The sequence below is a fragment of the Trichoplusia ni genome, chromosome 12 (genome assembly GCF_003590095.1).
Source record: "Trichoplusia ni isolate ovarian cell line Hi5 chromosome 12, tn1, whole genome shotgun sequence".
Lineage (NCBI taxonomy): Eukaryota > Metazoa > Arthropoda > Insecta > Lepidoptera > Noctuidae > Trichoplusia > Trichoplusia ni.
The window spans coordinates 4,150,831-4,178,692 of record NC_039489.1 but is presented as its reverse complement, the minus strand read 5'-3'; the positions used below and the strand labels follow the sequence as shown (position 1 = coordinate 4,178,692).

At 33.3% G+C, this 27,862-nt stretch overlaps 2 protein-coding genes and 1 long non-coding RNA gene across 3 annotated transcripts in view; 1 reads left to right on the top strand and 2 right to left on the bottom strand.

Moving 5' to 3' along the window:
- Positions 1-12,774, bottom strand: part of LOC113499258 — a 113,169-nt gene extending 100,395 nt beyond the window's left edge. Inside the window, exon 1 of the mRNA XM_026879663.1 lies at positions 12,748-12,774. The gene's annotated coding sequence lies outside the window, so the exon portion shown is untranslated. The remainder of the gene's footprint in view (positions 1-12,747) is intronic.
- Positions 12,775-23,871: 11,097 nt separating this feature from the next.
- Positions 23,872-25,566, top strand: LOC113499432. The gene is made up of 3 exons (XM_026879909.1): positions 23,872-24,623; positions 24,789-24,987; positions 25,111-25,566. Exons 1-3 carry the CDS (start codon positions 24,609-24,611, stop codon positions 25,425-25,427), a joined length of 531 nt encoding a protein of 176 aa, XP_026735710.1. The 5' UTR covers positions 23,872-24,608; the 3' UTR covers positions 25,428-25,566.
- A 750-nt stretch (positions 25,567-26,316) lies between these two features.
- On the bottom strand, positions 26,317-27,094 carry LOC113499433. The gene is made up of 2 exons (XR_003401108.1): positions 26,943-27,094; positions 26,317-26,857 (listed from the first exon to the last, which is right to left on the bottom strand). It is a non-coding gene; the product is annotated as an uncharacterized LOC113499433 (long non-coding RNA).
- Between the last annotated feature and the right edge of the window lie 768 nt (positions 27,095-27,862).

The following is a 27,862-nucleotide window of genomic DNA, read 5'->3' as shown; positions in this document are numbered from 1 at the left end:
ATGTATGTATATAAGACCATGAAAGCGTCACACACTTTATATTTCATAAATCGTAGTGCTTCCAATCGGACGTATAAAGCGAGTGACATATTCACTGAAATGGAAAACCAAACAGAAATATTCGCGGTTCGTTACATATAACTTTAGGAAAAAAAATATTGTTAGCTTCATCAAACTTCTGGGACTTAAGGGGGGTCCACACGATAACAAAACGATAAATTTTCTCGATAAAATCTGTGGTGCTCAACTCGATGGAGGAATGATCTAAGAAGCTGGCTCGGTCCAAATAGTGTGATGTTCACTGATTTGGGGTAGGCTAAAATCCAGCAGTGCAGCTGTTGTGAGCCAAACTCGAGGAAATGTCCTTTCAAATATTTGGACTTTCTTGCCTGCCCAGCAGTGGGACACTGTGTGCAGACTGCAGACACATAGAAAGTCCTTCCCCAAATTTCACGATTCTCTATTCTAGGCCACATGAAACTAGCCCACGCGTTAAGCGTTTTGATTGTCTCTCCACAGCTTCCTAGGGCGCTGACGGCGACACCCTCCTTACGCTGGCTCCAATCGTGTGTTGAGTTTTGGTTGTACTCAGAATTGAAATAAGCTAATTTTAACTACTTCTTTGTCGAGAAATTGAAGGGAAAAATTTGTCCTACAATGGGAGAGTAACGGATAAGCAAAAAAAATTGCACTTTTTTATGGGAGACGACGAAATTTTTTGCTTCGTGTGGACCTACCGTTACGAGTAACAATACGGCTCTCGTTTGTAAGGGAATATTGTACACACTACACACCCCTTACGGTTTACCGAATATCCAAGGTTTTATTATAAAAATGTATTTGGCTCGCGACCAGGTTTCCCTATTCACATACCCCTGGTTTGGTTGAAACGATGGCCGTGTAAGTGTAATCTTGGGAGATTGTTGGAATCTGGAGTTTGTTGCTTTTTTTGGGTAAACAAGAATAGAATGTACACTTAAATTGAGTGTAGTTTGAGATTGCAGAGTGAAGTGCCCCAAATTTTGTATTCACAAGGTAGTCCAAATGGCAATGTTTAGTAAGAAGTTTCTATGAGAAAATTATGATAACTATTCGTTTAGGTCGATAAAATATCCGCACATAGCAATTCATCAAGACGGGGTTATAATTTATGCTTCTTAATAATCAAGTAATGAACTGACAACGTAATTACAGTTGAAGTTATAAGACGGTATCAGCAAGAACAAAATTAGATTATAATCCAAAAGGCTTAAGGACATCAAAACTTTCATGTAAGATTATATCTTCTCCATTTTCCTAAAGATATACATCAATATATTTATTCTCCGTCCGCTCTAGTTCTCGTAACTTCCGCGTCACTCCTTTTTTATCTCATAATTATCAAACATCCCACAACGTATTCCATAAATTTCGGTCTTCGCCTACCCACCTCTATTCACTGCCAAACTCATTACTCTACAGCAAAAACGAGTATAGAACCGTCAATATCGGTTAACCAGACACCAGTAATTATGAAAGCTGAACACACATTTAAAGCACGAAATACCAAAGGTGAAAATTATAAAAGGAGATCAAAATTAAATGGTTCAATTCGTGGAATTAATAGAGGTTGCCACAAAAAGCGGTTAAATAAAAGCCAAGTTACCGTTCGCTACACTAGTAATTAGGTCGGTCCATAATGCGGTTACGTGCTCCTAATTCATTACCGGAATACCTAAAAGTTCATTCGGGACGTTGAGGCTGCATTTGACTTAATCTTTCGTGAGCATTCTCGACTCTTTGTTCCGAGAAATGCTTACAGTAAGCTAGCATTCACGTGTATCGTTCGAGTGTTTCATCGTTTGTAGCTCGTAGACAGGTTACACGAAAGTGATCGACGTTTGGTTCGTGAAAAGCTGCTAGTCCATTACGGATGTCGCTTATTGTCATGTTTTAAGTAAATTCTCTAGCATTTCATCGCCATTACAGGAATATCCAAATATTTATTTTGGTTGTTAATTGCTCTATTTAACTTGATCTCATAGAATTTATATAACTCAGATAATGATGCTATTTTGTTTTCAATTAATGGATTTTCACTTCTCTGCATTTTTGTCATTATGGTAGAATTTGATTTTGTTGTAGCTGAATTTAATCCTTAATTTACCGGGCTTAAGATATGAAATACTCTGTTTTTTAATCCGGTATATTATCAATGTTTTGTAATGTAATCTGTATTATCTTACGGAAAATGTATGTGTATAAACCGATTTATGTCGAAAATGTACATTAAAAGATTTTTAACAACGCCTGCTGTAAGTGTATTATCCGAGGAATATTTAATTGCTGGCTGACGTGCATTACTGAAGCTCATAGCATCAATTTTCAGTCTTCATTTAAGTTCTCTTTATAAAACCAAATAAAAAAATCGGACAAGTACGAGGTTAACTCGTGACACTGAGGATTTTGCACTAAAAGGCTTAAAACACATTGGTTGGGTGACAAATAATATTAGGGTTGGTAACCACCCAATCTTTTTTGTCACGCAACAAATTAAAAATATTTAAAAACCATTTCATTACGTTTATTTTTATGTTTTATTACAGCAACAGAAATACATCGTCTGCAAAATTTATAACTCTGTAGTTATCACGGTTCATGATATACACAGCCCGGTGTTGTGACAGACCGATTGACAGCGGAGCCGCAGCTTTCTTTTATTATGCTCTGTGAATGTGATCAGAATCCTCAAAAAATAGTCTATGAAAAGGAAAATTTATAGAAAGCTTCAGACAAAATTTCTATAAATTTCAAAACAATATCGTAATCTGAAAGCAAAATATTACTATGAGTTTTTGTATTGTGAAAATCGTTATACCTAAAAATACTTACCATGCTATTCAGCTCCATATTACAATGAAACACAAAAGAAACGGCCAACCTCGCGAAACGAAAACAGCCTTGACAATTCATTTCTAAGTCAGCAAAAATCTAACATGCCTCAGGAAACTCTTACTCTGAAATATGGTAATAAGTGACTCTGGAGTCTGAAGGCAAGAATTGCAGGAATATATTCGATTGTTCAATGCCAGATCGATCGTAAGAGAATACTGGGATACTGTACATTCTATGTTTAAAATTGAATATATTTTCTTTCGAATGCTATATTTTAGAAAATATTAAAGAATTTCGTATCTCTTGAAAGGACTCAGTCGTTTAGTCAGTGAATTAATTTTGACACGTTATGCATATAGTAAAGTATTATTTATTAAAGAGTAAAGAAAATAATAAATGAATGTCCAGTTTTTATTGTCAAGGTGTGTTAACTAACACGTAATTAAATTTGTCGGTCGTCCGGGAGCAAGATGGGTCGATGACATAATATAGGTCTCGGGTCGAGTCTGGATGAGGCTAGCACAGGACCGTAGAAATTGGCACGAGATAGGGGAGGCCTATGTCCAGCAGTGGGAGGATAAAGGCTGTGGATGATGATGATGATGATGAATTAAAATTGAAGGAATTTTAAACATAATTTTGAATAGGTGAAAAATGTTGGTAATTCAATATATTATATTACATCCTTTTATTAAATACCTTTTGTAAATTGAGTATTCACGATGAGATTTAAATTTTCTAAATATATTTGAATTAGTTTGTGTATTCATTAAAACTATTGGCATGGCTGTGCATCGATTTCAAGACTCAATTATTTAGCTACCGACTTAGAATATATAATTGAAATAGTTATACCCACTAACAATATAATAATAAGATTAAGTTAAGCAAAAGTGAAAAGAACTTCGCTTTGAATAATCCGTTTATACGTAAGCCATGCTGTTCCTTTTCTCAAGATAAGTTAACTTCTGTATGAAGTATCAGAAACATAGCTCACAGAAAAATACAGATCTGATAGCACTTAGTCTTGGGAAGAAATACTCTAAACGACACTAAAACTAGTCAAATTTTAGAATGTAATTTCCATATACCTAAGTCTAGCTGACGCGTATTTATCGGGATTGTCCGACTGTCTCCATCCATGTAAAACTGCACTTAGGCGCAGAAGTATATTTTGTATGGCACCCATTGTATATAATAAATTACCTAAGATCTGGAGAGAACTCAATACCGAAGCTCTAAAACGTCGGCTCATATTGTTTTTAGTACAGAGAGCATACTATAGTGTAAAAGAGTTTCTGGATGAAAAAATATTTGATTATAAGTAAATGTTCAATTTTTCTTTTTATGTTTATATAACTTTCAATTTTGTAGATTCATAATTATTATAATTCTTTTTTTTTATATATACAAATATTTGCATGCCATGGCAAGTGGCAAACATGTTTTTAAGCACGTACCTAATGTAATGTCATCCTGCATGCATGCACCTGCGTGTGTATGTATGTATACACATGTTTATGGCAAATAAATGATTCTTATTCTTAGTCTCATATTCAAAGGGAGTTCTTAATCATGAGCTGACGAGACGGCAGAGAGGCAGGTTACACAATGCTCCAAAACTAATGTATCTTGTGTACCTACCACCTAAGTTCACATTGTGGAATGCAATAAACGTATTGAGTATTGAGTACAATACTTCTAAAAATGTGCTACATGTCTATAGAAAAGAGTGGATGTTTTCAATTTTACCACCTCGAAATGCAAATTCTGGGTAAAACCGTACTAGACAAAACCAAAAACACATGCGAAGCTTAAATTATGTTGTAATATCGAAGCTTTTAGAACTTGCCCGTAAATACTACGGAGAGATAAAATGTTAGTTTACGGACCGCACGGTACTATCTAGTTTATTTATACGGTAACAAAAAGTTTTAACCGATACTGTTATCATATTTTTTGCGGGAATTAGTTTTGGGCGTTAGTGAGGAAGTTTTGAAAGTTTTGTATATAAAAGAAGTGTGTTTTGTTTTGATTCGAATTTCGGTGTGATGTGGGGTTTGTAACTGCACTAGTAATCATGTTCGACTGAATAATAATAATATTATAAACGCGAAAGTTTGTAAGTGTGGATGGTTGTTTGTTACTCTTTTAAGCAAAAACCACTATACGGATATGGACGACATGTGGTACACAAATAGTTTTGATTCAACATGTTTTTGTCCGTTTGATCATTTTCGATAAGTAGCTTGTGGAGTCGTTGAAAACAGCTAGTAAAATAATTTCAGGTTTTATAGATACCTGTGAAAATAATGTCAATATTTTAGTATTATTATTTACTTAACAAAATCTAAGTATATATTACCATGACGCTTCCCATGGATTTCCATTTTTACTATTCGTTAATTTCCTTTCATGGGCCCATGAGTAGGGTGCGGTTTACTTAGAGGCAATACATGGAAACCATCCTACTAATACTTGTGTATAATTAATTAGAGTTTTGCCACCATCCTCATACCTTTCTTTACTATTTACCTGCGTAAATGGTTGGTAAAAGTAGGGGGAAATTATCCGTAAGTTTATTTTGCGTTTACGGTTACGGAAAATAATTTTAAAATAAGAGAATCGATTTAATGAAAGTATTGATAATGCTTATTTGGAAAGGAAATTAAAAAAATGGTTATTTTTGGCAGTTTGCTATCTCATGTCAAAATAGTTCACTATAAAACGAATTCTCATAAAAAAATATGTACTAGAAAAGTAAGGGCTACCGGACAACCTTAATAAAAAATACATACCCAATATCCAACAGAATAAATTAAAAAAAAAAACAATCTTCTCTTCATCCGAAATAGGCAAATGCTTTTAATATCTACAAAACTACATATTTATTCAAAGGAAAATTTCAAAACATACCTACAGTATTTATACTAAAGAAAAACAAAGAACAGATTTCCATCGTTTTCCTTTTCAAAACACTCCGTATCGTGTATCTTTTAAAAAAGCAATCGTTCACCGAAAGCACTCGGTAAAAAAATATTGCTTACATTCTGAACGTCCAGTCCGAATTGGACGTATGGGAGAGACACATTATATTTATTGTAGAGTGACCATGATTGTGGGAAAGATCAGTTGTAAGTTATTAATAAAATAATTTATAAAAATTTGATGATTAAGTTGATTTGAAGCTGAAATGTTTATTTTTACTTTACTTATGTATTATATTAGTGCGTTGGTATAATCTTTAGCTTTAAATTAATTAAAATAATAGAAACGTCCTGACTAAATATAGCTACGGTAGCTTGATCTTTGAGCTCAATGGGATGGCATTTTGACAGGACTAGAGGGAGATCAGGTTCAGGATAATACAAAGAAAAAGGCAGTCAGAGGTGGCTGACCAAGAATTTTGAATTTCTTAATTGCATATTTTTTTCTTCGTATTTAAATGCAAATATTATACGCTTCGCAGCGCTTACTGCCTCTAAAGTAATGTTTTGAACCTTTTTTACATTATTTATCTAGAGCATTAATGGCGCAATATTTTACGTGCTCTTAAAAAAAACTATCTTAATATTAATTTGTCAAAAACAATGGAAGATATGAAAGAACATTCGTAGACTTTTTCTCCACTTACACAGTTACTTTCAATGTAATTGAAGCATTCAAAAACAGGGTTTAAATGTTTTTGATTACTTTACTTGTTAGTTAATAGGCTTGTCTCGGCCATTGAGCCTAGGCCTTTCGTTTGTGTCCTAAATACACAAGACCTAATATTGAAGGAACCCTAGTACTTATCAACTGTTAAGTCGGACAAACATTTTTTGCTCAGAACTTAGCGAGACAAAAGCTTAAACGGGTTAGGTTAGACAAAACACAGACTAAATTTTCGCTTTCATTTTTATTTGAAACTGCATAACTTTAGAAAATATTTAGGTACTCAAGAAAGAAGCAAAACTAGAGATTTTTTTTAGTTTCAATTATTGAAAACAATAATTTGTTATAAAACTATTACTAATATTATGTTTTTTTTTTTTACAGAGATAACCATATATTACGTATTTTATTTCCAATAATACAAATCAAATCAAATTTTACGTTATATGTAGAATTTATAGACTGGTATTATTATTAAAAATAAACCACTTTCCAAATTATTTTCAGTAATTACCACAAAACATTTCCTGACATCACATTAAAAATACATAAAAGACAATTCATTTCGACGGTGTGTTACAAACGCAGCACCGCCACTCACAGTGGCACGCAAGTCGTAAAATGAATGATATCGTAACGCCATCGCTTGTCAAACACGTAATGTTTTGACCCCTTGTGTTAGTTTTGTCATAAATTTAAACAATGTTTTGTATTTTTATTCTTTGGTATTGTTTAAGTGAATTGTATAAGTAAGGTGGCTAAAGTGTTCGTTTTTTGTTAAGTGTTATATTTTTCGATTTTTTTTTATTATGCTTTATATTGACAAAACACTTTTTTATTATTTATTTTATAACAGATTACTTACGCGTATTTATTAGGATCGTCCTATCGATCGACTATAAATGTATCCTTTTTTATTACAACAGGTTTCACTAAAAACACAAGTGCCTTTTTATGTCAAGAAACGAACACGAGTAATTTTAGCTTGCACTTTATTTAAAATAATCTAACAAAAAGCCCATGTTTTACGCTACAGGGTGACTATACTAAAGCCAGTTTAAAACGACACAAAATAGACAAAAGCAAAAAGGCCTTCGTAAAAGTACCATCCAGTTTAGGATTGTCCTATAAAAACTGGAATCTACGCCTCACTACGCACACGGCCACTCGACATCTAGTCGCCTTATTTATGGGGTGCTCTCACAAAGGATGACGTCACAATACAGATAGGTACGGAAGACCTATTCCCTACAAAGCAATTGAAACTTAAACTTTGAATGTTTTGTAAAGTTCTGACAGCTGCCAATCGCGATTAAACGGTTTTATTGTTCTTCGTTTATGTGTATGTTTCATGCTCGTATGTATAGGATGTATTTTAAGGTTTGTTATTGAAAGGATGTTTACAATAACCCATGAAATATTTAAGAGTTTGTTTATTTATAATCTTAATAAAGGTACTTTTATATTAGTTTGATTTTTTTAATTCTCTCGTTTAATTTTCTTTAAATTAATCTACAGCTTAAAAAATAAATGTAACCACCTTTTTTCTACGTTTCAAAGTTATGAAAATCATTCAGTGAGCACGCACAACCCAACAAACTTTAATATCAATGATCTACAATAAAGACTTGCAAAAGCTCCCGTAGACCAAGATCTACAACGATAACCAACAAGATAGAAACAAGTTTCATATTCGATAAACTTGTTGCAATGGTACTTCTACATTCCCTACACAGCCGTATCACCCAAAACTGTTTTTACACAACCCCCTGTATTACTCGTATAAAAAATGTACGGACAAAATAAATACGCAACGATTTTATTACATAAACGGAGATTGGTACTCGGTTACCGAATGTTTTCCATTAGTGAATGAAAATTTATTAATAGTGGAACTATTCACTGAATTGATGTGACGTTTTATACGTTCATAATAGTTTTATTCAATTTTGATAAAGTCATGAAGCTAACAATATATTTGAACTTCAGATTATGTATTATAATTAGGATATTTAACTAAATCTAATACTATAAATCTGTTTCGTCCATCAGACAGATTTCCAAGAAATATTGCATACGTATTTTTGATTTTAAATTTTAATTAAATAATTTTTAAATTTTAAAAAGTATGGAAGATAAAACGCACTAAATTATGCTAGTGGGGGCTAGTAACATCACTTGCTAGTAAAACGCGTACTGGTATGTGACGTCACACGAGATTTTAAAACACTGTAAAAAAAATGTATCCAATATTATTTTGAAATCTAAACAGTTTTTTTTTTTTTATCAAGTACCTTATTGAAGTTTCGTTTTATAAATGTTTGTTATGATTTTATTCAATTTATTTTTCGGTATAATCATGACGTTAACAGTTTATTTGACCTTTAGATGTCTGTTATGAATGGTAAAGAAAGTTATTAAAACTGATTAAAGAAATTTGTAAAATGTTTTGAATGATTAATTAGTATTCGGTGAACGTGACCTTTTGTATACGTAGGTGTGAGCAATATGCCTTCTTAGAATTTAGAAAGAATAAAATCATTACATTACCTATTTCTGAAAGTTCACAGATTTTTTTTCTCTTACCGCTGTATTAACACAAGAATAGAAATTGATGTTAAGCAAAACGGTTTAGAAAAAGACCATTTTTGTCGCGTGTCCGAATTGTACTTGAATAGTTTTTTTTTTAATTTATAATTCCCGTATAGGACCCAAAGGACCATGTTATTTGAGATATTATTATGTAGATAAGTTTTCAAAAGAATAAGTGTCGCCAACATGTTCTTCTAACAGCATAATTCGTACTCAAATACTAAATATTTTGTTGGGAAACATACAAATTGGCGTATACATAATATATTTAAGCAAGTTTCAAGTCCGCTGTTCAGAATATTTACAAAAATACTATAACATACATTATTTTACGATAACTAAATTACATACCTATAGCTATTATCCGAAACATTTTAAATATTTATATTTTTTATTTATTTATTCTTATGTTAAATTACGTATTTGAAACTGGAATAACATATCTAACTGAAGCTTCACAACAACATTACAAAAAAAAAACAGAATTAAAAAAAACACAATGAAATGAAATATCTTCCACAATGAACGATGCTTAATCACCAGTATTCGACAGTTGACATCTCATTGACATCCTAAAGTGGACTTCACTCATGTCCAGGCACTCGTCACATTTTAATTATACACACTTGGATTTAATGATCGAGCTCAATTTACTTAAACTTCAACAACTATTGAAAATAACGAAAGTATCTCATTGGTTTAATTTGTTAAAATCGCTTGGTGTTCAATTCAGACATCCTTCATTTTTGACCAACGACGCAAAAAGACGTGTGTTATAAGTTCGATGTATCTGTCTGTTTGGCATCATAGCTTTCGAAGGGAGTGAGCGAGTTCGAGGTGAATTATGTTCTGATATATTATGATACATATTTGATAAAAATCGTCACCAATAAAATGTATGTCCGTATCAACCATTACTCAACCTCGGTTTCCATTACTACCATTTGTAAAACTTTTCACTGTCTAGCTATCACGGCTCATGAGATACAGAATGGTGGCAGATGGATACACAGCGGACAGACAGCCGAACTTTACTTATAGGGATTCCGTATTTAACTCTCGATCGAAATTAAAAAAAGAAGTATGTTTGGTCCAATATGGAGGACTTTTTCACAGTTGTACATCGTCTAGAAAAAACATTTTCAATTCAACAAGCATTGTCTGGCAAAACCTTTGTGCATTTGACGCTGGTATTTAGTTTCACATAATATTGCGCGGAAAGCAGGTTTTATACCAACGTAATTTTAATACCTGGACACAAGAGCTTTTTTGAATGAAACATATTTTATCAGCTCGTATCAATGACAAAGTAATTCGATATTTAAATCGCTCTTATCCGTCATTTTTTTTAAATACAGTCGTCATGATATCCGCATTATGTTGAATGTACTGCATAATTATTATTGCTACGAGTACACCGTATCTTAATTATTAATAACGTGTTTAAAGTCTTCCCTGCGGTCTGCATGTATCATGTGTGTAATAAGTATAATAAATATTAAATGTAATTTGATAAATCTTAATAATCATCCTATTCATTTTCACACTATGTTAGGATCAGCTTCGAGTCCAATCTGATGCAGATAAGTAAGTACGAGCGTTTTATAAGATACGACTGCTTATCTGACCTCTTCAACCCAGTTACCTGGGCAACACGATATAAAGATTGGTTGTCAGACTTTTCAGCTTCTAACTACCTATCTTGGTATATAAATCGAACTCACAATTTAATGTGCACACACAGTAATACTAAGAAACTCTTTACAAAATAATGAATGATAAATGAAAAAAAAAATGTGAAGGATTCTATTCTTGTTTTTATAAATTCAAATAAATATGACAAACACTAACACATGTTCACGTTGTCTATTCCAATTTATTCATGTCACTAAGTTTAAAATAATTTGCTAGAAAAAAAACATTTTCCGTAATAAGTTAAAAATCCTATAACCTACGTGCCAGTTGCTTGGAATTTCTTACTGGTACTTCTCCATAGAAATTACATATTGAAACTGTATAATATTATGTAGAGTCATTACTACATGGTTTTAAATCGGCCATCTTGAAAAAAAAACTTTTGACATTACTTTGAATTGGTATTGCCGATATAAAGGACCTTAAATGATAGCTAATAGGCTACAATGTTGATTAATTGTCAATCTACACTAACAGATTCTCGCCACAGTATTACGTAATAGAGTGAAATTACTCCTAAACTCCCCAAAGGGTTATGGCTCTGTCTATTCATTAACCAGTCTGTATTTTAACTGTGAACTACTCCTTGAAATATGCTGAAAACAACAAGAAATGTATGTTACGTTAAGTAATACTTAAGTTCAGTTAAAGTTAATTATCGATACTAAGTGCCTGTTTAAGGATTTTCACCTGCGTGGTAATCATTCGGAAACAATAAAGTATTCTTCACAAAGTGAATGTTATTTTTTTTAAATTGATTCAATTATTCCCGTATCCCGTGTCACATATTATGTCATAATACCAAACTAGTGTTAAAAAAGGGTACCGCCGCGCTACTGATAAGGACTGCAACAAGCTGATCGCTAACCTTTATTAAGAGGCAGAGGTAGAAGAAGCAATATAATATTATATAATTATTCTGATCTTGTTGTGAAAATTACATTAATTATAGTGTCAAGAAAATATTTATAATGATTTAAAATTAAACTTTCTTTTGTCCTAAAAGTAGTCTACAACAATAGAAAATTGCAGTCACCTCAGTCAATACAAATTTTGTTTTCGTGGTAAAATGTTAACATTCGTCCCAACTGTTCACGATTTAAAGGTATGATATACTTTGATTGATTACGAAGTTAACGAAGTTGATAAAACAATTTATGTATATACTATTACTATAGTTTATTGACACATGTCTTTACGCCAAAATTTTGTAGTTAATTCATCAGTGCTATTCAATTTCCTTCAGGAAAAACTTCTCACGTATCTATTCCATCCATCAGTTATATTTTTCCTTGCCAATCAGAATTAATTCATATGATAATTGTCCCATAAGCTATAATTTATAGTTCAAGTGTTTTTTGATTAAGACTGAGTACATTAAACATTTATAAAAATCAGTTCTTGTCATGCCTCCAAAAGAATCTTGAAGAAATGCAGAAATAAATGTATTAAAAAATACTATTAAAGTAATGTGTGAACTGACAATTTAATACTCGTTCCACTCTCTGCAACCCTCAAAATTATCTCGATATTTCCTCGATATTTTCTTGGCAATTTATAACTATCATAAATTTAAGTCAAACGTTTAATTAGCAGCACCACTATTGTTTATTTGTTAATTGTTAATGAATAAAATATGTTGATGGAAAAAATGCCTAAAAATGCTCTTATTATTTCTTTCGCGTTTTTAATAAACCCTGAAAATTGTTTTGATTTTTGAAATATTCACTTATATAAATCTTGCGTCATTTTTGTATTCGTGTAAAATTGCTTGTTATGTAGTTTATAAGTTTTTTTTTTCAATAATACAATGTATGACAAAAATTGCGATAAAGATTTTATTAAAAGCGACACCCAAATTTTATTTTCCAATTTTTTTAACATTAAAGATTTTCACTAATTTTAACTAAATACAATAAAAACACAACTTACCATAATCACACAAAAACACAAACCACAAAAAAAAATCACAAAGTCACTTCACATGAAAATATTAATTAATAACGTTCAACAATCGACACACGTTAAAATACGATTGCTATGTAAATCGTTCTGATACTCAATCACACAGATATCCAATTTAATAAGCACACGTTTGTTCGTCAATTATCGAAATTGGTTCGCTGCGCGGAGCGACGCGTGTGCACTGTGCCGCTTGCGAGCACCGACTGAAATTATCTTCAGTCGACATTCCGAACGGTTCAAAAAGAGTGTTGCATTGCATGCCGCTACTGTGCAGTTCTGGCTGCATATTTTTATGAATATCTAACTTTACTTCTTTTTTTTTCTTTTGAGTATTCCATGCGATATTTTTAAATTATAAGAGCTGGTCTAGTAATTTGAGGTTAGCGTCGGAGGTTACGACCTTGCGTATTTGATTATTGCGTATCGCTTTTGTGCAAAACCTAGTTGCTTTTGAGTTTTTTTTTAGAATACGCTCCTTAAAAACGAACGATTGAAAAAAGATTTGGTATTATAATTGTTTGTTAAAACACAGTTTTCGTATTTGTTTTGCCGTGATTGTTTGATTGTTTCATTACTTAATTGAAAAGTAGGTTTGTGCGGTTGTGGATTTTTTGAGGATGTGTATTGAAAAGTATATGAAAAGATCTTTACACAGATGAATTTTCAATACTTGTTAGCGGTTGTCAAATGGTCTTAGCTATATTTTGAATTCGAAATTTCATTCGAAAGTTCATGGTGAGTTTGGGTATTAAATTTCATTGTTTTTGAATCCTCAAACATTTTTTCGCTAGACCTTTTGACATATTGGACATTTTTGCAATTGCATTTATTTTATTCAAATATATCTAGTCTACAACCAAAAGAGTTTTGTTGACATCATATATTTCCACAAAAATATACATATTATTATAAATATATATTTTTCGTATTCTGGCAAAGCAAATAAGGCTTCAATCCCTTTTATTTGTAGTTCGTTTGTGTTTCATGAGCCATGTGTAATAATAGTAAATCTTTTATATTATGCCGGGGAAAAGTTGTATAATAATATTTAACTACCCTTTCCTTACTGTTTCTAAATAAATAATAAGGACAGGCTTATAGTATGAGAGGATAAAACCGGACTGTTAGCGTTGTAAAAGGGAGACGGAAATACTTTGCGCGTAGCGGCGTCTATCTTCCGCAAAGGCTTTTCTACTTTGAAAGTACATAGTAGAGGCGTTGTATATTTTATTATGAAAAGAAAATTCATTATCAAACTTGAAATTAAATCTAATTTTGTCGTACCCAGAGCTGATGGTTCGATTCGATGTATTTGTTTTTTTTTTAATGCGAACTCTTTCATCTCTACATATCTAAAACAGAGTCGCTTTCTTTCTCTTTATAATCTTTTGCATGCTTACATCTTTAAAACTACTCAGCGGATTTTAATGCGTGATTCAAGAAGGTTTTAAAGGTTTTAACCAATACATTATTTGGTAGAGAAAAATAGTACATTTTAATTTTGGTTGAAGACTGATAGTATCCTCATAAAACATGTAAATAAATAAATAGGATCGTTTTCCGTTTTTGAATACTTCGAAAATGGAGCGTCTGCGTTCGATCATTTGAATTTGAATTTACATCGTGACGTTTCAATAAAGCGATTCTGATAGAGATCGGAACTCTTTTCACTGAACTTCTTTTAACCTTTGATGCTCACTTTTACTGGTATCGTATTTTATTGACGTAAGTTAAATGAAGCCTCAAATATCATCGTAAAGATATTTTAATTAGTTAATTAAATATACTTTACTTCCGCTGAGGAGAGAAGACATAGTTAAAGAAATTCGTAATAGAGACAAGGAAAATATAAAATTAACGGAACAAAATTATGTTTTCCTTTTTTCCTTATTAAAATCATAAATTAGTGTTTTTATTAATAAATCGACAAACTTTGATTTCTTGTTCAACGTTTATATAATATATCCACATTACCTACTCCAAAGCGATAGTCGTCGAATAAACCAATTAAATCAATATCTTAATAAATCATTGATCCGAAAAACTTTTATTAATAAAAATCTTATACTACCTTTCCCAGAACTAATAGGGAGAATATTCAATTAAATTAAAATGTATAACTTACTGAAAATTAACAGTAATCCTGCCGCCACGTCTTAAAGAAATATCGTAATAAGTGTGGAAGCGAGAAAGCACTATACGGCATAGAGTGGTATCTCTCTTCCACAAATGTATATAACTTTAAGTGTCGGTATGCCCTTTTGGTCCTTATTCCCAGGAATTACTCGGCGTTTTGAGCAATTTCCAACACTGCGAGACCGGCCATTAGGTGATTTTGCCCATTTGCTATGTAAATACAGGTGCTAATGGAAATGCTCATTTTGCACCAATTACAACACTAATGATGACAAAAACTTCAACGCTCTGATTTCATGTTGTTAATTACTTGTGTTTTAAGTTTTGTAAATGTAACAGTTTATTTAAATCTTTATTATATGTGATAATTAAAAGGAAAGAGCAATTTTTTCCAAAATTAATGCTTTAAATGTATAACAGAATTCCTGGACATGAGATCCAAAATTACAAACGAAGATGTCAAATTGTGTCTTTTAAATATTTCGCTATGATTCTTCAAGATGATTGGAAATCAAGAAAGGTTTGGATTTCAGAAAATAACTGCGGTCAGACGGATTATACTGAAATTTTGTATGAAGGTACAACCTTCATACAATTTTTTTGTATTTACGGTATATTATGTACGGTACAGCGTACCGTAAATTAAAATCTTCAATATTGACCGTCATAAACAAATTTAAGGATCTGTTAAATTTATCCGTCCGATTTCTTTTCTTCAATCCTTTCATAAAAATCATCGTCGCGAGTCCGACTCGCACTTGACCGGGCTTCAGAAGGAACGAAGGTTAAACACTAGACTTTATACCAAGCAGTGAAAAATTTACAAATTGGTGTCTCTCATTTTACAAAACATTTTGATGAGCTTTCAGAGCTTTGTCCCTTATACTCATACACACACGACTGTCTACGTCATCCCCATTCGTACCGTTGCATTTGGGTGTGATCTTATATCATCAGGAACCATTCGACTCGTGTAAACGCAGTAATTGTTCCCAGTGAGGCTGCACGCTCTTGAATGGGGATTAGTTGTACTTTGATACTGAAAGGATACCCAGTTTGTGTCTTCAAAGGAGGGAAAGGAGAAAGGAGCTTTGTATAGTACTGAGGCATTGGAATGTGTAGCTATTCATTTGGTATTCTTTTCATTAAAATATATTATGTCGTTGTAGCTTTGCGGTGCTATGTATGAACTTGGAGGTGCAGGATATAGACGTGGTTATGTCAAAATGAGATATTCTTTATGTAGTTTCTGTATGATCTCAGACAACACTGGCAACAGATTCTTAAATATCCTAAAACCATTGCATATCATTGCAAATATTGGAATTGAAAATCGTCAATACGCAGAGAGTTAGTGTCGTGATCAATGCTTAAACCTCCTCTTTATGTGAAGAGATCTAGCAGCGGGACGTGTATCTACTAAAGAAAATCAAAATTGTATAGAATTGGAAACCCATAATGTCCCCTTATTTAATAAAAAAAAACATAATTTAAAACAAGACGAAGAAAAGAAGAAGTGACCTTAAAAACCTCACTCTATCCCAAAAAATATAACAAAACGGTTGCAAGTATGTATATTACCAAAATATTCTAGGTACATGAAAACATAATTCCGCCGAGTGTAAATCGTACAGCTCGATGACAAATTGCCTTGAAAGCGTTAACGTCAAAAGACCTTTGGAAACGTTCCGTATCTTCGTCTGGCAACAATCCTCACATCGAACAATAAAACGCTCTGAGGAGACTGGCGGAAACAATCGATTCCTCTGATTGATTGCCATACACTTCGCGTGAAGCTACGCGCGACGGGTATGAATTAGATCAAGTATTCAGCTATTGTTTAGTTGCAGGTGTAATTAATGGGTTGTTTAATTTTTATTATTTTGAATCTATCTTGAATAATTGTTATCTATGGACCTATTTTAATCTATAAGAAAAAATAGTTTAACGACTATGGAGTTTCGTGCCGGTTCGTGGTAATGACATTTTGGAATCGCGCACTTAGAGTCACTCGTTTTGTTATTTATTGTTTCTAAAGAACTTGTTTTAGGCCTAGCAGAAATAAACACTATTTTTTTTATTTTAGACGGCTAAGATACGACCAAATACTATAAGTTTAACTTATTTGTCTCTAGAATCGTAGCTCTCGAAAGGGTAAATGGATATCGTTTGTTTTTGTGTTTGAAAGTAAAAAATGTCGTGTGGCATTAGTTGAAAAGCAGACCAAAATGAGCTCCTTAAATGACGACAAAGTACATTTTTCAAAGCTTCGTATAAATAGGTATCAAATGAAAATACTGACAAGTCGTTACTATATAGGTACTAGGACAAATAAAAAATCGGAAGCCATTTTTATGTACATTACAGTTGTACTTCTACAAACATTAAATCTAAAAATGTCCATTGGTCCAATTGGTTTTCCGATAAAAAATCACCTATGATGATACGCCGACAGTTGACGGTTGCCTCTTTAAACCTTAAATACTCTGCCTTATTACTACTGAAACATTTTGCCTATAAAAGCGGTAATCTATAATCGATAATTCTCGACACTAAGCATTATCCGCCAAATTTAGGAAAGCGGTAACGTCGAATAATGAAAATACGACACCGTTTTATCCCGGTTTTTGCCGAATAACTTCATTACAGGACTTTAAAGTTACTTTGAAAGCACCGACTTTGATGGATAGGGGGTACAGACTCAAATGATACTCGGGTATTATAACGAAAGTTTGTTCAACGGATTCCCTTGTTTTATGAAATATGGATGGGCTCATCGACAGTGACGATAATTTATCGAAATGTCACCGCTGGAGTGCAGACTAGGTGTTTCGTTAACGTCGCAACTAAATAGATGTTCGCTTTAAATTTGTTTGTTTTAGCTATAACGAGGTATAGGCTGGTATAATCTTGGTACCAGTTGTTGGATGATATATAAATGTGTTTTCAATTATGATGCAAATTACTGTGTTTCGGATCGATTGATTTCGTGACAGGTGGTTTAGTGTCCGATGCTGTGTCAAGCTATTGATTTCAAAATTGTGGTCAAAATGTGGAACAAACAAGGAATCACTTTATAATATTTCTGTTTGCGTAAAGATATTTCACAAAAACTTTTTTTTTTCACGTCTGGTATATGATTTTTAAAATTTTTGTAGGGACATCTATTCACATTATTTTTTTCGTGCAATTCTGCAAGAAAATGGCATGTTGCGTGAAACCTCGCTGAAGAAAAAGACAATAGATTAAAGAACATATTTTTTTTAAAAACTGTATCATTTATGACCGTAGATATTTGGTAAGATAGTTGTTATATTATGGACAGATTTTGGGAAAAAGTAGACCACAACTTTTCCCAAAATCATCAAATTTACAAAAGCCAATACATCTCAACCGAAAACACTTAGTATTAACACCTAATTTGATATTGATCAGTAAGAAAAACGTCTCCACTTACTAGTCGAGACCCAAGTTAGTTTCGAAGACGTAAAGTTAAGGATTCCAAGTCCTGTGGTTTACGAACAAGATGAAAGAAAACTTATGTAGAAGCAATTTGAGGTGCGACCTAGCTTCTATAATAATTACTGTCGTGACTCGACTTAAACTAAGCTTAAACTATGTTAGTTAGAAGGTAAATTGTTCGGTAAAGGTACAGAATAGATTTAATTATTGTTTTTTGAAGTGGAGAATTGGTTTTTGATGACCGTTTAACCTTGTGAAGTTAGATATGAGTTCAAGGGGTGATAATTGATTTGATATTTAAGTTTAATAAGGAAACTATTTTCCTAAATTATTTTGATAAGTAATAAGAAACTTAAGTGTTTCTAAATAATATGCTGTTAACTTATTTCAGATTTAAATATATACGATTTTTTTACTGCCACGTAATATAATGACTGGAACCTTAAAGAAAATGATTGCTTATTCGCCTCAGATTTCACTAGTAGTCTAACGCAACTTACCTTATAATATTTAAAGAACAATCGTTGATCACTATCCTCGGTCAGTTTTGGGATAATTATTCTACATACCACTAAGTAGTCATAGACTATTTATATTTTTAATAGAGACTTTTGTGAAATTCATAAATTATTAAATAATGTTACGTTTATCTCACGCATATTTATCGGGATCGCCCGACTAGTTTCAGAATCACCCGGAGTCCTTTATCATGAACTGACGCGGCGGCGGTGTCCCGAGCTGAACTTTAAGAATATTTTCTTTGTCTTCAGCAATGGTAACTTAACACCTAAGCAACTAAATATACAACTAAAAAGTGAGTAACTTCAAAATACAGAAATACAAGGTGACATCACGAGTTTCACATTAATAAAACGATATTGAACCACGAAGGTGCATTTAATTTGGGCGACTAACTACATTTCTAATTGGTGGAGCTTATCGAAGCGAGATCGAATCGTTAGGATGCCGACCCTCCTTAACCACATTCTAATGTTAAGTTAAACAGTCCCATGGAGGGTACTTTCATTTCCAAATGTCTACATCATATTAGTTAAGTTATGGGAGTTTTGTTTTAGTTTCGACAAAGGGTTTGCGAGGTCTTGGATTGAAAATTTAAGGGTTTCTTTCAGTCAAGTATGTTGATATTATTTATTTTATATTTGATGAATTAAAAAACACTGTTTTCACAAAAAGTGCAGGTTTTATTCAAATAGTATGAAAAGCGAGTTCACAAATGCAATGCCACCCATCATAATTATGACCGTACAAACGATTGCTGATTTAGAAATCTTAACTGCCTAGCTATCAGGGTACGTGAGATTCAGCCTGGTTACAGACGGTAAGATACGGTATAAACCCTTTAGGCCTGGAAGTCAAAAAGAGATTCAGACGTTGGTTTTGTCCATAAGTTACTTCGGAATATCAACCAAGTATGATTATTAACAACGACTTAAAATCACACTATAGTTTTAATTAAAAACAAAACTAAATTTAGGTTAAAACTAAACGCAACAACATCTTTATGGCCTACTGAAATATATTATATTACTAGCTGACCCAGCAAACGTTGTTTTGCAGATTTTTTTTCTAGTTGTATGTTTTTTTAATGCCACATTATAAAAAAAATAAAAACAAACAATTTCGTCCAAAATGTAAAATATTTTTTTTTTGTGTGAGCAACCCTTATCACTTAGGGGTATGAAAAATAGATGTTGTTCTATTCTCATACCTACCCAATATGTATACAAAATTTCATAAAAATCGGTCGAACCGTTTCGGAGGAGTACGGTAACTAACATCGTGACACGGGAATTTTATATATTAGATGTCAGAACAAAAAAACTTTAAGTAAATTTATAAAAAAAAAACAATGCCTATAAGAATGATTACTAAAATTCCCTTTGGAAGTCTCACCAATAAAAAAAAACCCTTTTCAATTTTCATTCTGTTTTTGACTGATTAATAATTTAAACGGCATTGCAAACGGCCGGTCAAGGGCACTGTTAATATTTGATTAAAGGTTAATATTTTATAATGAAGGGTCATAAAAATGGTAATTCAGGGTCCGGGGTCCTTTGACATAAGTGTCATAACATCAAGTTGATCCTTTCTAACAAATGGTCGCTTAAATCGAATGAAGTTAGGCTATTTTATGATGTTTGCTGTTTTTGACAACCAGTTGGTGCTTACCAAAAATAGACGAGGGCATAAAATGTAAAAATCTTCTCAGTCCGTCATAGATCTTAAATAAGAAATCTTAGACACGTGTTTTTGTCTATATCTGGAAAATAAAAAAAAATACGAAAGGGATTTGTGACGTAACGGCTTTGTAAATATTGTACATAGATGTAACGTCATCTTCTATATTGTGGAAACCTTGTAGCGAATCCCATAGTGTAGTTTCAGTTCAATAAGTAAGAACAGAAATCATTGCAACATTGGACACAGTTTTATGAAGACCGCAATATTCAAGATTTATCTTCAAGATTTACGTTACTTTTAATGAAAGGAAATTAATTAAGAAAAAAATCAATGATAACAAGCTCCAAGACATTTTACAGTCGGTTTCCCTCTTCTAGCTGTCATTATGAAAAACCAAAACTCTTTAACTGAATTTAATTAACACAATTAATATATTTTTATAATAACTATCGTGAGACTGATTCATTATTAAATGATGTAACGGTTTACTCACGCGTATTTATCGGTTCGAAGATTAGTCGTTCGACTCGCTATCCCGCCGCGTCTGCTCATGATTAAGGAGTCCGGTTGGGTCCGAAACTAGTCGGGCTACCCCGATAAATACGCGTGAGTAAACCGTTACATCATTTAATATCAATTAATATAAAATTTTAATACCTTCAACTATAATATACTTGGTCACTGAATCAGATATCAGAAATCAAAGTCCCAAATCGAAATTGAAAATAGGTGGCGCAGAAAATTTATCCCAAACTTTTCAGACTACACAATAATAATTAACACCTGAAGTAATAAATTCTGGGACATAACCTCTAGACGTCCTTCAATTATTCCCAGAGAATTCTATCATAATCTGTGGGATAATAGACGGTACGTGAAAAAGTTGAAAGCACAGAATTACCGATCATTATTTTTCTTTAGATACGTTAAAAAGGGTCTCGTTTGAGGTAAGTCTAGTATTAAGTCAATATCTAAAAAAACATTTGGTTTTGACGTCGTTAGTTCATCTGTACTTGTAAGATTTTGACTTTTGGATAATGGAAAGGTGTCATTCAAAGGTCGAGGTTCAATATAATTATTGCTTTACCGTTTTGGAGTGATTATTGCAAATAGGGCTGTGACCTTTTATGGTTTGTCCACTGACACAATTCAGTACGTATGTACAGCTACAGGTTCCAAGAGACAAAACGCACTTTGCATCCAAAATCAAAGAGTTAGCCGACATCCGCTTCTCCTCCGAAGGAGAGCAATTTATAAATATACAATAAAATATTACTTACTTTAAAAATAAATTTAGGCAATAATGACGAGTTGCTTTTACATCTCTCCATGCATTGCAAATTTTGAACCCATTTTGAGAACTTCAATAAATAAAAACACATCTAAATTATCCATCTCGATTCAAATAAGTCCTCCAAAGAACTTTCAACTTCACCCTTTTATTCCAGACTCAACTTTTCAGTTATAAAGGACACCTTCCAAAAATGTAAGCCAAATAAGAAAATAAACAGCGAAATATTCTACCCGTCTCGTACCGTGTGCTAAATTTATGCGGTTTTATCAAAATACACAAAATAAAATATTCTCGAGCGATTCATAATTTATTTGCTCGAGAAGGTCCGTTTAGTTTTTTGACATACGTGAGGGATATTTTGTGAATTTCATTTGACTCTTGTGATAGTGTTGGTTTTATGTTTTGTCAAATGTATGACAGCGTGTTAAGCTGTCCAGTTTTAAGGTTCTTTCTTGCAGCTACAGCACTTAAGAAGCAGTATAGTTTCGTGCAAAATGCGATATTTTCTTTTCATCGGGCTTTGAAAATAGAAACTTAATGGGCCGATTTTAAAGTACCCGTAGATTTTTCTGTACAAATAATTCTTCAAAATTACACATCTTAAAGTTGTACATTTATAAACTAAATTTATGCCCAGTCTTATTAACAATTGCATTTCTCAAAACACATTGAAAACCAAGACAGAAACAGTTGAGCTTCTTAGAGCATCCAAAAAATTACATTAATATTTTTTCTCTAGTAAATGGCCCAAGTGCTTCAGAATCAATAATTGGAAACAGGTCTCAAATAGACCAAGTCAAGTAGCCTTGAGTTTCCAAAACCACTCTGTACCACAACTGAAATCTGATAAAGCTACAAATATCCAAGCCTCGGAACATTGAATGCACTTTCCAGCTTTCGTAAACTTGAGGTGCACTCGACCGTACCTCAAGATAATGGTTGGAGAATTAATAGTTTATCGTCATTTTAGTAGAGCAGTAGGAATGTAGCCATCTGAAGGTAGCAAAGGGTAATAGACGAATAGTGGTCGAATAGTTTGTGGAAAACTCTCATATTGCCAATCCGTATTGTCCAGTTCAAAGTTATGATCCACAACAAATGATTTGACTATCGTTGTCTGTCTGTTGAAGTAAACAATTTTGGTCAAATAGACAAGTTACATTTCTCCCAGCGTTAATGCTTTTGAATCGCTCCAAGTTACTGAACTGCCACAAGTCAAAGTCTCGTCACTTGTTAAAAATGAAATTTATTTGAAGTGTTTCTATTCGTTTTAAAACAAATAATATTGTCTTGGCCATCTGATTAATTAGACTTACCTCAGTTCCTACACAAATCACTCAGAAGTTGTTGTCTGTCTTTCTCTTGTTAAATGGCATACGAGAAGACTAAGGGGAAGGAAGAGGAGTATCGTTATTTGAAGGTAGGTACAGTGAACCACGCGGTTAGTGCGTGAGGACTTGCAATGCATTGCCACGCACCGGTTGCACGGCCGTTAAGGTTTACTCAGTAAGAGTCTATAAATACCCACTTCCTCCCTCTAGTGGCCATGAAGATTTCCCGGGCCAATCAATAAATTAAAGGCTAAAAAGTACACTTTTTGAAGGCCGATTTTACATAGAAAGCTCCCTGTATCGCCAACCCTTCACCACTTCCCCAAGTGCTCAAGCTATGAAGAATAATCGAAGCAACAAACTCCACAACATAGCACGCTACCGCTGACAATAACAAATAAAAACAAAAGGGACTCTGGGCCTTCGAAATATTGGTTAATCCCCCATTACCACATCAACATTGATCAACAATCCGACATCTCTAATCCAAGCAAAACGAACGATATTCCACGTTGAAATAAATCACATTCATAACAAATACAATTAAAATAAAGTGGGAAGACAAACACATTATCTGTCGCAGTAACACCTAGAGCACACTGTCGCATTTCCGGGCATAACTTCTCGGAATGGCTACCATTAAAATAAGCTTTAAAATAATCCGCTCACCATTTTCAAAGACTCAGGTCCGTATTACAGAAGGCTACTCAAGTCCAGTTTGATGTTAAATCACCTGATCATAGTTTAAATATTGAATCTGCACTTGAGGGTCATTCTTATTTCAGAACATTACTTAAACTTCACTCAGCTGAATCGAGATTCAAATCGCGTCTCAAGCAGAGAATATGTCTTGTCTATGAATCAGACTGTCTTCGTTTACAAATGTATCTTTCCCGAAATTCTGGTTCAACATACGCAAAATAAGAATTTAGTTTCAAACCGAATTAATAATTATATTGTAGTTTTAAGACAATATTAGCTTTTTACCCTTCGATTTTATTTAAAAACCTTAATTTCACGTGGCATAAAAGTATTAAAGAATGTGAAGTCGGATATAATATTTAAAAATTCAAAAACACATTGACGTGTTCCTAGAATGGAATGTTTTATAGGTATATCTGTGGTGGTAGAGATTGACACTTGACAGAATAATTTAAATACAGTTGTTGATTTTTGTAATCAATCTATTTAGTGTAACTTAATTGTACTTCTCTTTTTTATTATTATTGTTCTGTAAAATGTCAGGAAGAAAGAAAAATTTTAGTGTTTTGGAACGAAATTTATTAATAGAAACTCTCAAAGAGTTCAAAGATGTTATAGAAAATAAAAAAACAGATAGTGTAAGCGCAGCGAAGAAGAAGTCTGCTTAGGCGCATATTGCGGAAAAATTCAATGCCTCATCTATGATTAATGAGCCTGTAAGTATCTTCTTATATTTATATCCATTATTTCCTAACCGTCACTTACCGTTATGGTTTCACGTCAGTTTTAAAGTATCTAAATTACGGATAAAAAAGTTCTAAGCAGTCAATAGGTAATATAACCTACTATTGGTCATTTATTTTTACTCCTCAATGTTAAAGGCGTCAGGAGAACAATTAAGGCGTCTTTGGCAAAATTTGAAGACCCGGCAAAGAGATGCTCTCACAAGAGAGCGTCAACATAGAATGGCCACTGGCGGTGGTGGTCCCTGCCCTGACGCTGACATCGACCCAAATATAGCCGAGATATCTCCCGCTCTCTTCGTGGAAATACAGAATACTTTGGACTCTGACCATATTGGTATGTGATCAGTGCTAATACTAGTACTATCTTGATTTACTATTCATTACCATCAATCAAAATAAGCCTAGAATATATACAGTGAGTATAAGCTCATCCTTAAGAATATTAATGACATTTCAGAGGTAGAAACTGTTCAGGAAACAAGTAACATGGAAACAGATGTAACCGCCACTGTTCCTGATCCTACATCCAATCCAATCATTTCACATAGTGAAATTCAATCTGATGAACCTAGCTCTGAATTTTCATCAAATGAAAAAAAACTGCGTGTACAAATTTTAAAAGCAGAACACATCAGCAGAGAAAAAAGAACAGAAGAATTACACAAGCTCCAAGTAAAATTTCTGCAAGAAAAACATGATGTAGAAATGCAAATTATGAAAGAAAAATTAAAAGAAGCGAAAGCTAAAGCCGAGTCAGCACAACATCACCAGTGATATAAGTCATTTTAATGTATTTTTAATGAAGAGAGATCTCCGCAGATGAGCCTATAGCACCTTTTATTTGTTGTGTTTATTTTACAGTTGTTGATTTTTTATTAATTATGCTTGTTTACGATTGTTAAATTATTTGTATTAAGACCATTGAGAACAAAAGAGATCTCATTTTGTGTTATACTTCATTGAAAATAAATAAAAAGATGATTATTTTTACATAGTTTTTCCTTTATTTCATTAAAATACATATAAATTACATTTTTAAATATATATAAAAAACAACATACATTTAAAAATATAAAAAATAGTGACCAACCGGCAACGGGTACAGGGCCCAAGCTGCCGGCGGTCAGGGCTCCAGAGAGAGGAACCTCCTCACGATGCGCGCCGTGTCCAGAAGTACCGCTTTCTGAATCAAACCCTTGACCCAGACGCCCAACGAGAGCCTCCGAAGATGTTGATCGAGGCTCTTGGCTATTAAGCCATTGGCACTTACGACTATCGGGACAATGATTGCCGAGTCCACCTCCCACAAGTCGACAACCTCGTGAGCTAAATCCAAATATTTCAATTGTTTTTCTTTTTCTGCTTTCACGAGGTTCTCGTCATGGGGGATAGTGATATCAACAATTATTGTCCGACGCTCTGATCGATCGATCACCACTATATCAGGCTTATTGGCAACAATAGTCCTGTCAGTGATGATAGATCGATCCCAGTACAGTGTGATATGACCACTTTCGAGAACTGGGTCGGGCACATACTTATAGTACGGCACCTCAGATTCCACAAGTTTGTATTTCAGAGCAAGCTGCTGATGGATAATCCTGGCCACTTGGTTATGTCTGTGCAAGTATTCACCGTTAGCAAGACGAGAACATCCCGAAACACATAGTTTTTTATTGTTAGAAAAACTGAATAATATAAAATCAAGAGTAATTACTAATAATTGTGTTTCTAAAAGCAAATCCATCGGTAGTCCCTTCACTGTTGGATTCATCATATATGACTTCTTCATTGATTTCACCATCTTCTTCATATGAAGGCATCATGTCATTTGTAGACAATGATATATTAAAAAGTACAGCACATGCTACTATTATATTTGACACTGTGGTCAATTTGTTGCCCAACCCCCTACTTAGACATGGAAACCGCCGTTTCCATCGCCCAAAGGTTCTTTCCACCACATTTCTTGTTTTGACATGCACTCTATTGTATGTTTGTTCCGCATGGGTTGTTGGAGTACCTACAGGTGTTAGCAGGAACCTTAAACAAGGATATCCGCTGTCTCCAATGAGATAACCAGAATGTTGTTGATGTATGTATTTGGTGCGCAACAAACACATCTGGAATATTCTGCTGTCGTGTGTACTGCCAGCCCATCGAGCCACAATGTCCATGAAATTGCCAAATGGTCCAACAACTGCCTGAAATAAAAATAAAACAATAAATGTTATTGGATGACATGCCCATTTCAAAGAAGAATAATAATTTAAACCTTATTTTGCTGACCTGGACATTTATAGAAAAGTAAGATTTTCTGTTTCTGTAGGCTTCATGATGTTCCACCCCTGGAGTATTTACTATTTTAATGTGTGTGCAATCAATTGCACCATCCACATTTCTTAGGCCTGGATTTTGTTGATACTGGCCGAGCTGTGCAAACTGTGTGAGACCATGTCTTGAGGATATTTTATGTAATGCCTCTGTTGTAGAGCTATCAACCTTGATATATTTGCAACTATATTTGAAGCAGCTGGTTGCGATACATTTAATAAATCTCCACAAACTATCTGCAAAAGTAAAAAAGTATTAATATGAGTAGTATGATCAACTTTGCTGAATTTATGTTTTTTTTTTTATATATTTGCATATTATGTATTGTAATGTGAGCAGAAAAAACTTACCTGGAATGACGCTGTCGCATAGAAACGCAAACACACAAGAATTTGTAATTCCGGGGCTATTGGATTGCCACGGTTGCTTAACCTTCTCAGATCTTGGTCAATTAATGGCAAAATCACAGATTTCACTACATCTTGTGAAAACCTATACCTTTTCTTGAAATTTTTCAATATTGTATGGGTCTTGCACATCTCTGAGATATCTGAGAGGAACGCGAAAGTTCAACCTTCTGTTAGAATCATCGTTAAATAAATTATCGTAATAATCAAACTGTTCAAAAATATCCATTATTTATATTCACAACACAATTATTTGCTAAAACTCAAAACTGACAGGGAAATCTCTGCTCAAGCGCGGTGTCGACCACACTTGAGTAATCACAGATCAAATCTCTACTTGAGTATTAATCTAGAACTGAGTAATGATTTGGAATAAGATCTACACTCAGCTGAACTATGATCACCGAATCTATGCTTGAGGAGCGTTCTAAAATGAAATCTCAACTCAAATCTAGTTTTAAACAGAGA

Coding starts and splice junctions, on each gene's coding strand:
- LOC113499432 (XM_026879909.1), top strand. Junction 24,988..25,110: donor TTTGGACTCTGACCATATTG/GTATGTGATCAG, acceptor ATGACATTTCAG/AGGTAGAAACTGTTCAGGAA.